The following is an 11,659-nucleotide window of genomic DNA, read 5'->3' as shown; positions in this document are numbered from 1 at the left end:
AGAGAGGATAGCTGCAGACACTAAAATCACTCAGCAACAAGATTTGACAAAACCTTAAAGATGGCTCTATTTTTCCTGTTTTATACAGGAAAATATTAAGGCCCTGGGAATTGAAGTACTTTTCCCAACAGTGGAGTAAATGTCAGAGTCGAGGCTGTGTTTTACATCTCGGTTTCCCCACACATTCCACCCTATGGTTCTGTTGTGCTGTTCCTTTGTGTGACTCCTCAAAGCCTGGTTAAGGGTGATACCGTATCAAATTGTATTAACTCAGTAGCACGAAACACCAGGGAATTGATTTATAAGAGTATTAACCTTGTGGCATTACTGAAGACCCATCTGATTAGTAGTTATCGAGTAGTCACCCTGGCTAAACATACGGGTTTGATTTTTAATTTTGAAAATGAAAAATATTTTAAAATCTATGTCTTACATCCATATCCCCAGGAAATTTTAATCAAGTTTTAAAACTTCCAAATTTAGATAAACTCATGTTTTTTGTTGTTTTAATTTTCACTCAATGAAAATAGAAAAAAACTAATTGGATAGAACAGCCCAGCAGAAGCATTACTTATAGCCAAAAATGGGATGCAACAAGACTGAAGAAGAAAATGCAGGACAGTGCTTAAAAAAGCAGTCTAAGGAAAAGTGGGGTCTCCTCAGGATGTCCTTAGGTAGACATTGCAGCAGAACTGCAAAGTTTTCTTTAGAAGGCTGGGGAAAAGAGGAGGAAACAGAGAAGGGGCAAGAGAGGAAAATAGAATGAGGCTCAGAATACCAAGCGTTAGTGCTGTCCCTATCACCTTCCTCACTTGATCACTGGGTGATCTTGGGCAAGTTTCTTCCTTTCCCTCAGCTCATTTCCTCATCTGGAAGGTAAGTTACTAGACAAGATAGCCTTTGGTGTTCATTGTAACTCTAACTAATCTTCCCCAAGCAAATAGCTGGGAAAGACCCTGTGCCCACAATATGCAAGACACAAGGATTACAAGCAAAGAACCAATCAAAACAAAAGATGTTTTAAAACCCCTAATGTCACTTGAATTCTTACAAATAAGCAATGGTACATCATACTTTTACAAAGCCCTTCTGTGATTTCATTTTTAAAATCATTTCAAGTTTTATTTTACTTCATATTAAGATAATGGGAGATAAAGTGTTAAATGGGTTCATGCAGGAATATATGTAAGAGACACAAAAATCCAAAATAGGTAATTGTTATGTTAGTAGTTCCCTTTACTGAGGGAGAGCATACAGAAGAATGTTAGAAAAAGCTTCATAAAGTGGATTATATAGAATGTGCTTTGAAAGAGTTTGGTATTTTATTGAGTGGGAAAGAGCAATACGGGGAGTTATTGTTCAAGGGTTGAAGCTATGCAAAATGAGTCAATTACAGAGATAGGCTCTAAAACATAGTACCTATAGTTATTACTGAGGTATTTTGTATTTAACAATTTGTTAAGAGGGTCGATCTTAGGGGTTCTGACAACAACAACAACAACAATAAAGGGACGTAGGAAACATTTGGAGGTGATGGGTATATTATTACCTGGATATTGGTTGTGGTAACAAGAGTAATATATATGTGCAAATTTGCCAAACTATATCCATTAATTACGTACAGTTTTTGTATAACAATTTTACTTCAGTTCCTACTATATTGCCTGGCAAACAATACTTTATACTTAAAGTAAGAGCAATGATTATTGCATGTGCATGTTGAAAATAATAAAGAAAGCAGGTGACAATAAGACATCCTGAGTCTTTTGGAAATAAATAGCATTCACCTGCTTTCTCATCCATTGAGATATCACCACATTTATATACTTGTGTGTCCCTGGAAGTTTCTTGTGGGAGATTTAGTTATTCTTTTTTCGTTAGTCTCTACTAACCAAGAACAAATCACAGACTCAGACAGCATCACAAAAAGGCCCACACCCACGATGTCCAGAGACTCCAGGCTCAACCCACATTGATGCTGGCCCTTCAGCCATGAGACTCCATTTACTTCTTCTTATTCTCCTTCTTTTTTCAATTCTTTTATCCCCAGGTAAGTTGGTAGCTGATTACTATAAGGTTCTGCAGATTAGAAGGCTATATCCCTGGCCAGACAAGATCCTAGAATCAGTCCTGTGGGTTCAAGAACCTAATATTTACAGCTTCACTAGGATTATAATAGGGAAAAATAGAAAAGAGACTCATTTAGCAGTAGCTCCTGTTGATAATTCAATCCATGTTTTTTGATCTAGTGAGTGGATATAATAATGGATGCTGCTGAAATTCAATCCTGTCAGATCAAACTGCCTACATATCAATTTCCATGCCCCACTAAGGCATCTCAAGACACAAAGTAAGGATACAACAGAATGTGACCTCAATGAGATGCCTTTGTGGGACCTGGAAATTTATATGCAGGCAGTTAGATCTGACAGGATTGAATTTCAGCAGCATTTATTATTATATTTGCTCACTAGGTCAAAAGAGATGGATGGAATTCTATCAATAGGAGCTACTGCTAAATAAGTGTTGACAAATCTGAAAGTTTTATTCAAAGAGACAAACAGAAAACTTATAATCCTAGAATAAGTGAAAATTATATGAGAGACTTTTCAAAATAAATTCTATTTTACGTGGCTATGAATAAAAAATGATTTGCAAAGTGAAACTTAGGACTAGAAAGGAGAGTTAAAGGAACTTCAGACAAGTGAATTAATAATAAGTAAAGACACCAAGAAGTGCCGCTCGTGGTATATTACAGGTAACCACACAGAAATGGGTAACATCACTTTCAATACTAAACCGGCTAAAATTTAATGGTCTAAGCATGCATTTTGAGGGCTTTTGGGAAAAAAAAAGCATAATAAACCTAAACAAGATAAAGGGAAAGTTATAAATGCAAAATATAAATTAATGAAACGAATGAGAAAAAACTAGTAATTTAAAAAATGTTTTTCATAAAGTCTAATATACTTTATAATAACCTGGCAACACTGGACAAATGAGAACATGCTTAAAATAACTATTGCAGGAATGAAAAGTTAATGTCAAAACAGATGTTTCAGAGATTCACATCATTTAAAAAAAAAATGTATTTGTGTATTATATTCCCTCTTTGCTGTGTACCTTGGGGATTTTCCTGTTGCAGTTCACTATATCATGTGTCATCAGTTGTGACTGTGTCATCAATTTTTATGCTAGTAAATTATTACCATCAGCATACAAATATGCTGTTAAGTATGTCCTTGCTTTTCTTCTGATGCCAGCTGTCATCCTATTTTTTTGCTCTAGTTTTCAGTAAAAATCTTAAAAGAGTTGTCCATACTCTCTGTCTTCAATTCCTCTCCTCTCATTGTCTCTTAAATATATCCCAGTTGGGCTCTCTCCCCTTTTTTCAATCATGTTATTGACACCACTTTTGTCAAAGTGACCAATAATCTCCATATTGCTAGGTCCAATGATCATTTTTCACTACAACTTTAATTGGCCTATTAGCAGCATTTGACACAAATAATCACTTCCTTCTTCATAGTATACTTTCTTCACTTGGATTCCAGGACGGTACATTCACTTGATTCTCAGCCTATCTCACTGGAGCTACCACTTCGGCTTCCTTTGTTTCTTCCTCATCTTTTCCCATCACACTTCCTATTGGAGAGCTCCAGAGCTCAGTGCCTGATTCTTTTCTCTTCTCTCTCACCACACACTCTGGAGGGGCTCAGCAAGTCTCATCCTTTTCAATTCTCCTTTTGGACCTCCTTTTGAACTGCAGGCTTATAATAAATTATCCAACTGCATAACTGGTATATCTACTTGGACACTGAATTTCAAAAGTCATAGATATCCAAAACTGAACTCATGATTTTCCCTCATAAACCACTACATACAGATTTTCTCTTCTTGCAGAATGCCATGGTCAGCACTGGAGCCTCTCTTAGCTCTCCTGTACACTTTCATCCTCAGCAAGCCTCTATCTCTGCACCTCAAGAATCTCTCAGGGCTCCCATCCCTTGCCCAGCCTTGGGCAGTAGCTGCCTCACACTCAAAGAAAGAACAGAGAATCAGCTTCTCTCATCTACCTGCCCTGCCCTGCCTTCAGACCTCATCAGGCCCCTCTGCTTATGCACCTGTGAGAAAAGAGAGTGAAGGGGGATTGTCTCAGCTCCTTCACACACTCCCCAGTAACAGAGGATTTTACCTGATTCTCACAGTAAGACCTTTACCTTGCTCTCACCTCAAATTGCAGCAGTTCCTACATGGCTGTCCCTCAAAAGTGCATCTGGTAGTTCTGCTCTCCATCCGATCTTACCCAGGAGCACACAAGATAGGTCATGAAAAAACCATTAGTGGGGCCGGGCGCTGTGGCTCACGCTTGTAATCCCAGCACTTTGGGAGGCCGAGGTGGGCAGATCACGAGGTCAGTGGCTAACACGGTCAAACCCCGTCTCTACTAAATACAAAAAATTAGCCGGGCATGGTGGCATGCGCCTGTAGTCCCAGCTACTTGGGAGGCTGAGTCAGGAGAATCGCTTGAACCCTGGAGGCGGAGGATGCAGTGAGACAAGACTGCGCCATTGCACTCCAGCCTGGGCGACAGAGTGAGACTCCAAAGAAAGAAAGAGAGAGAGAGAGAGAGAGAGAGAGAGAGAGAGAAAGGAAGAGAGGGAGGGAGGGAGGGAAGGAGGGAGGAAGGAAGGAAGGAAGGAAGGAGAAGGAGAGAGAAAGAAAGAAAGAAGGAAGAAAGGAAGGAAGGAAGGAAGGAAGGAAGGAAGGAAAGAAAGAAAGAAAGAAAGAAAGAAAGAAAGAAAGAAAGAAAGAAAGAAAGAAAGAAAGAAAGAAAGAAAGAAAGAAAGAAAGAAAGAAAGAAAGAAAGAAAGAAAGAAAGAAAGAAAGAAAGAAAGAAAGAAAGAAAGAAAGAAAGAAAGAAAGAAAGAAAGAAAGAAAGAAAGAAAGAAAGAAAGAAAGAAAGAAAGAAAGAAAGAAAGAAAGAAAGAAAGAAAGAAAGAAAGGAAAGAAAGAAAGAAAGAAAGAAAGTATTAGTGAGGGAGAGTGAGTGAGAGTGAGTGTGTTTGGGCCCCTACTGATGATGCTAAACTATCACAAGCCCACACTCAGCCTTTCAACATTTGCTGGAGATTCACTTGTTTCCTTGTTATCTCCATCAAGGGCAGCTTCCTCCTGCTTCTGCTGCTGCAACTCAGCTAGGCACAAAGCATCTGTGGATCCGTTCTTTTTTCAGCAGGGCTTCATCACTCTGAATTTAAGTTAATTAGCTTTGTTTGAGACCTCAGTTCTATGTTTCAAAATGAAATCTATGATCTATAGATTATCCAGCTTATTCTCTTTGTCAGGGCAAGAGCATTTTTCTACAACTTTCTAAATTCTAAACAAAAGTAAAAGTTCACTTCTTTTCAGAATCCCCACGTGTCAGAAAGTGTTACTATTATCATCAGTTTAGTGATATTTATGGAATTCCAAGTTGACTCTAGTATCAGCTTTTGGGTTAAATTCTTTCTTTCTGATATGTAGCCTTTGAAATTTTATTTGCTGCAGATCTCTTCGTAGTGAACAATTTTAATTTTTATCTGTCAATTTCATATTGTTATTTTTGATCTTGAAAGACAGCATTACTGAGTACCCAATTCTATATTAACAGTTATTTTCTCTCGACATTTGTTGATACTAGTTTACTCATTTTTAGTGAATGAGTGAACAAGTGAATCTCCAGCAAATGTTGAAAGGCTGAGTGTGGGCTTGTGATAGTTTAGCATCATCAGTAGGGGCCCAAACACACTCACTCTCACTCACTCTCCCTCACTAATGCTTTTTTCTTTCTTTCTTTCTTTCTTTCTTTCTTTCTTTCTTTCTTTCTTTCTCTTTCTTTCTTTAATAATCAGATAAATATTATTTCATTATAAATTATCCTTTTTTCAATGTTTGTATGGTCTGGTGTTTGGTTTTAATGTTTTATAATTTAACTAAAGTGAGTTGATTTTTATATCATCTGTTAGAAATATATTCTTTGAATCAATGGATTTATACCTTTTCTTAATTTCTTTCTGAGAATCTCTTGAAATGGTGAATCCTTTTACACTTCTCTCCCCCCATATTTGAATTAAATAAATGTTAGACCTTGTGTTTCCATGCTACATTCTGGGTATATCATTTAAACAGTTTTTTTCTTCACTGGTTATCCTCTTACCTGTGTCTAATATATCATTAATAACCTGCATTATTTTTAAATTATTTTTTGTTTCAGACCTGCCTTTTTTTTTTTTTTTTTTGGAGATGGAGTCTCACTCTGTTGCCCAGGCTGGAGTGCAGTGGTGCGATCTTGGCTCACTGCAACCTCCACCTCCTGGGTTCAAGCGATTCTTCTATCTCAGCCTCCTGAGTAGCTGGGACTACAGGCACCCGCCACCATGCTCGGCTAATTTATATATATATATATTTTTTAGTAGAGACAAGGTTTCACCATCTTGGGCATGCTGGTCTTGAACTCCTGACCTCGTGATCAACCCATCTTGGCCTCCCAAAGTGCTGGGATTACAGGCATGAGCCACCATGCCCAGACAGACCTGCCCATTTTTTCTATCATCTATATTGTTTTACTATTGTTTTTACATCTTTGTAATAGTAGATTGTTTCTTTAAACAATTGATACACACCTGCTTAATTATTTCTCCACATTGATGATTTCAATATATTTAGTTTTAAAGGGTCTAGATATGCTATTCATTTCATTAACTTTTATTCATGGTTTCTTGCTTACCTGATCATTTTTAATACTGAACTCATTGTTCATCCTGAACCTGACATCATTTTATGGTCTGAAATGAGAATGCTATTATCCAGACTTCCTCTGTGAAGCTGACACAATGCTTTAACTCAATATAGAAGTTTCAGCATTAACAAACTGGAATTTCTGAAGGCCCAAGAGTCAGTAGTACCATCATTAGCATTACTGATCATAGCAGATCTTCCCAGAAGATCTGGGAAACCCTCACCCCCCTCCATCAGCTATCCAGTACAAAGTGCCCACTGCTCAAGCTCCAGTTCACAGACTATTTTTGTGTTTGCAAGAGGAGATATTTTAGGAACTTGCCTAACCATTTTCAGGGATAGAAGTGTTTCAAAGAGATCCTCTACTATATATTTGTTCTATAGCAGCAGTCACTTGAGAGCAGCTAACTTGCAGTCATGGCCAAAAGCCTAAATCTTTCTTTCATTCTAGTCACACCTATTTTGTACCTTTTGGGGATATCTCAGATTCAGATGCATTCATAGTATTCTATGATTTGGGACACTACTACAGATTCTTCAAAATGTTACAACATTCCAATGGTATTTTGGGAGGTATAGAAGGAGAGGAAAAACAATGGGCTCAAGTCTCCTCTGACTTCTCTTCTTATAATATGTTTCATTGTTCAAAACTTTTAGAACTATATTAATACAGCATTGACAGTGGACATTCTTCTTTTCCTTCTGACTTTAATAGGATTGAAGGAAATGTTTTGCTATGAAATTGCTATATGGGTTGTATTCAGACAAATTTTGACTTTGTAAAGGCAATATTCTCCTCATTATTTTTAAATGCTTACCAGGATTCACAGTATTATTTTCAGTTCTCCCTGTTTAAAGGCATATTTAAATAACTTGATGACTTGGATATATTATATATGTTACTCTGCTACAGAAACAGAAAAGCCACCACCAAATTATATTCTAAGATACTTGGTACACCAATTGCACCATCTTTTTTTATCTAAGACATTCAATTCTTCCACAGGTGGGAGCACATGAATTAGCATCATTTACTACTTGTAGCTTTCACTACACTTTCAGACTTATGGTGCCTAAAAGAAATAGAATACTTCTAGCTGGGTTTAAAAGCTACAAATAAACAGAGGAAATATACACTATTTTGAAAGTACTACTTGAGTGTTATGCATGTATTTCAATATTATGTTGCTAATTTTAATTGTTCGAAGTTAAAGAGCTTAAACCTCCCCCTCATGCATTCCTGAATCACCCATTACTCCCACACATACATTGTTTGATACAGCATAAACCTAAGTAAATAAAGATGTGACAAAATGAAAAAAATAAAATAACGTTATACCATTCTCATCTGTGAATGACATCAGTAGACAGATGTGAATAAAAGTAATGTGATTATAATTTTAAAAATCATCTTTAATAGGATCCATTTACTATTAAATGAACATTTGGTTACTTAATGAATAATAAATCTTTGACACAATGAAAACTCTTAATGCAGAGTGAGACCAAAATGAAGGTAATAACTGATTTTTTCCTAACCCTTGCTTTAGATGGTCTTTCCACTAGACTGTCACTTTATTTTAAGGATATTATAATAGCACAAAGCCATCAGCTTTACCATTAGAGAGATCTTCATTAAATTATCTTTGTTGTAATAAAGGTCATCTGGAGGAAATACTGGTCTGGACACAATAATAAATGTTAAGCTTTCTAATATTTTCCACTTTTAGACACAAATTGAAAGGATCATTTATAATGTCAAAAATATACTTTTTTTCTAACGAATCTATCCTATGACTAAGACACTATTAGCAATTAAAGTAGACAGAGCAAATCTAAATGTGGAGAGAAAAAGTAATTTCCACTTACGTTTGGACAGATGAAAGCACGGATAAATTGAAAGCCTGAAATATTAGCTTGGGGGAATGAAATCACTTGGGGGAGCAAGAGCAGGATACACCAACCTTTAACTCTATACTTCCCCCAAGAAAAAATATATAGATAGCTATGTGCAAACCAAAATAGCACTGGGAGGGTTCAAGGGACCACTTAAGAAACCATGGCAACACAGTGAAGCCAAAAAAAAAAAAAAAAAGAAAAAAGAAAAGAAAAAGAGAGAGAGACAGTGAAAGAAAAAAAAAAAAAACTGAATAGCCATATAGAAAAAACAACTGCTGAAATCAGCATACCTGAGACTGCAGAAACATCTTTTTTGGCTAGGAACGAAAAAAAGCAGAAAGGGACTATCAGTATCAGCCACAAGGTGGAACCACCATGGCCCTCAGTAACCCACTCTGGCAGAAGACACTGGCATTTTTGCCCTGCGGTAAGCAACAGCCATTTCTGAGAGAAAACCTAGAGGAAAAGATGAAGATGTACCATCCCCTCCCACATCCCTTTTCCCCCACCAAAAAGACCGTGACTGTTGTGCCTAACCAGGATCAGAACTACTACCTTTCTTAATCTGCATGTGTCTCTGACATGTGAGCAGCAACCATTTCAAAAACTCCCACCTAAAAATGCTCATACTAAATTTATTCTCTTACTTAAGAGTGTTTATGGATTTACATTCCATTTGTGGACGATGTAGATCTCACTGGATCTTCTTTCCTGCAGTGAGAGGTGGTTTGGGTGCTGCTGAAGGTCATTGTCTCAATTTGTCTGGTGTTTGCAGAAGAGATGTCTGCAAAGTAGTAGAAGATCAAAGTGGTGCCTGCCGAAGAAGGATGAAGTGCTGTAGAGCATGGTGGATTTTAATGCCAATTCCAACACCACTTATCATGTCAGATTATCAAGAACCCCTTAAACCTAAGTTGAAATGAAACTGATGTAAAATAAAAATACATCAAAAGTGAAGTTCTTTGCATCTAAGAATATTGAAATATACATATTAAGTACTTCCATCTTGATAACCATCTTGTATTTTCACTTATCAACATGAATGAATAAATACTAATTTCAAATATACCCAATATGTTTTCTTTGTGAGTCATTAACAGATCTTAACAAAACCTTTAAAAATGAGAAAACTGTTATTTTTGTTTTCCAAGATGGTGGATTGAAGGCATTGTTAGCCTGCCTCATGCACTTGGAAAGACAAAGTGGTGTGTAGAGATTCACACTGAACTTTCTTTCAAGAAGCAACAGAGGAACTTAACAGGAAAATTGAAATAAGCCACAGACCATTTGAAAGAAGCAGGAGGATGCAGGTTACACTATAAGCTAGGCAGAAAATTTTGGGTTTCGAGGGTGTGAGAGGGGGATAAACTGACTGTAAGATATACACTTCCATTGGGAAACCTATCAATCTAGGCCATAGGGGAAGGCCTTAATCCTACTCAGGGCTGGAGTTGATTTAGTGAAGAGTGACGAGTATATGAGGAGTGGTATTGGGATGTGCTTTGAGTCTCCAGCACGTTCCCAGTTTCTGGCAGGATGGAGGGAAGCCATTTCTGATTCTACCTCAGGGAGGACCTCCCAGAAGTCTGCCAGCTAACTCAAATGGTGGTCACAGGTTGAGAGAACCTTCCAACTGAAATGTTTGATATAATCTTGTGAGGGGACAAACTCCTCAGGCCAGAACTGAGAGGTGAGTGGGACGTGTGATGCAGCAGCAAGCACAGGAGCTGGATGCCCCTGCTCTGCAGGTGGATCAGGAGGGATGTGGCCTGAAAGCTGCAGTTGCTGTCTCAATAGGAGAGGCTTATGGTATGGGTCAGTTTTGAGCTCTGAGTTCAGACTTCTTGAAACTTAGCTAGCTACTCCCAGTGGAACACTGTGGGTGTGAGACCTGCCTTGCCAAGGGTGTGGGAGCTGGATGGGGCTTACTGCCAAGCTGCTACTCCCCATTCTTCATATGGACTCTCCCTGTACAGAGGCAGAGGCAGCTTCACTTCTCTCTGGAAAATTACCCCAGTGGCCCAAGAACTGCCTTCCAATTCCCACTGGAGCCACTGCTTGTCCCACATGTAGAGAGCCAGAGCATCACTTTACCTGACCTAGTTCCCACCTGGTTTTGCTCAACCACCTACCCTGGTAGATTAACACAAATAACAGAAGAAACTTTTAGAAGCCCTTTGGCTCTACCCATTCCCTGAGACACCAGAGTACCTACCATGGGTAACATAAGGCAAGTCCAAATCTCACCACTACCACCGCAGCTGCCAGTCTTTTTCAAGCATCACCTCCTGGCTGAAGGCCAACTGACACAGTCCATTAGAGCATCTTGAATTCAGAACATTCAATGTCATGGCAGGCCGGGGAGCCTCCTCTGCCCTACTTTGGCCCTCTATCACACATTCACACACACACACACACGTCACACACACACATCAACCTACTGGCAAACCGAGGTAAACACACACACACACACACACAAACACACCCCTGCTCAATTCAGGCCATTATCCCTGATGAACATCGATGCAAAAATTCTCAATAAAATACTGGCAAACCGAATCCAGCAGCACATCAAAAAGCTTATCCACCACGATCAAGTGGGCTGCATCTTTGGGATGAAAGACTGATTCAACATACACAAATCAATAAATGTAATTGATCACATAAACAGAACCAAAGACAAACACCAGACAATTATTTTGATACATGCAAAAATGCCTCTGATAAAATTCAACATCCCTTCCTGTTAAAAACTCTCAATAAACTAGGTATTGATGGAACATACCTTAAAATAATCAGAGCTATTTCATACAGCCAATATCATAAAGAATAGGCAAAAGCTGGAAGCATTCCATTTGAAAACTGGTACAAGACAAGGAAGCCCTCTGTAACCACTTCTATTCAACATAGTATTGGAAGTTCTCACCAGGCCATCAGGCAATAGAAAGAAATAAAGGGTATTCAAATAGGAAGAGAGAAA

General features: G+C 38.1%; 1 protein-coding gene across 1 annotated transcript; it reads left to right on the top strand.

Moving 5' to 3' along the window:
* Positions 1-1,992: 1,992 nt before the first annotated feature.
* Positions 1,993-9,602, top strand: LOC135969819 (beta-defensin 109-like). Its single transcript, XM_065541128.1, has 2 exons — positions 1,993-2,050; positions 9,397-9,602. The coding sequence occupies exons 1-2, from the start codon at positions 1,993-1,995 to the stop codon at positions 9,600-9,602; spliced, it is 264 nt and encodes an 87-aa protein (XP_065397200.1).
* Positions 9,603-11,659: the final 2,057 nt, after the last annotated feature.

This window comes from Macaca fascicularis, chromosome 3, assembly GCF_037993035.2.
Source record: "Macaca fascicularis isolate 582-1 chromosome 3, T2T-MFA8v1.1".
Lineage (NCBI taxonomy): Eukaryota > Metazoa > Chordata > Mammalia > Primates > Cercopithecidae > Macaca > Macaca fascicularis.
Note: the sequence above shows the minus strand (reverse complement) of the source record. Positions and strands in the feature narration are given on the sequence as shown.

Bases quoted from the DNA above. Each gene is read 5' to 3' on its own strand.
- LOC135969819 (XM_065541128.1), top strand. From the start codon at position 1,993: ATGAGACTCCATTTACTTCTTCTTATTCTCCTTCTTTTTTCAATTCTT. The intron at 2,051-9,396 runs GTAAGTTGGTAG...TCTTTCCTGCAG, and splicing joins TTCAATTCTTTTATCCCCAG to TGAGAGGTGGTTTGGGTGCT.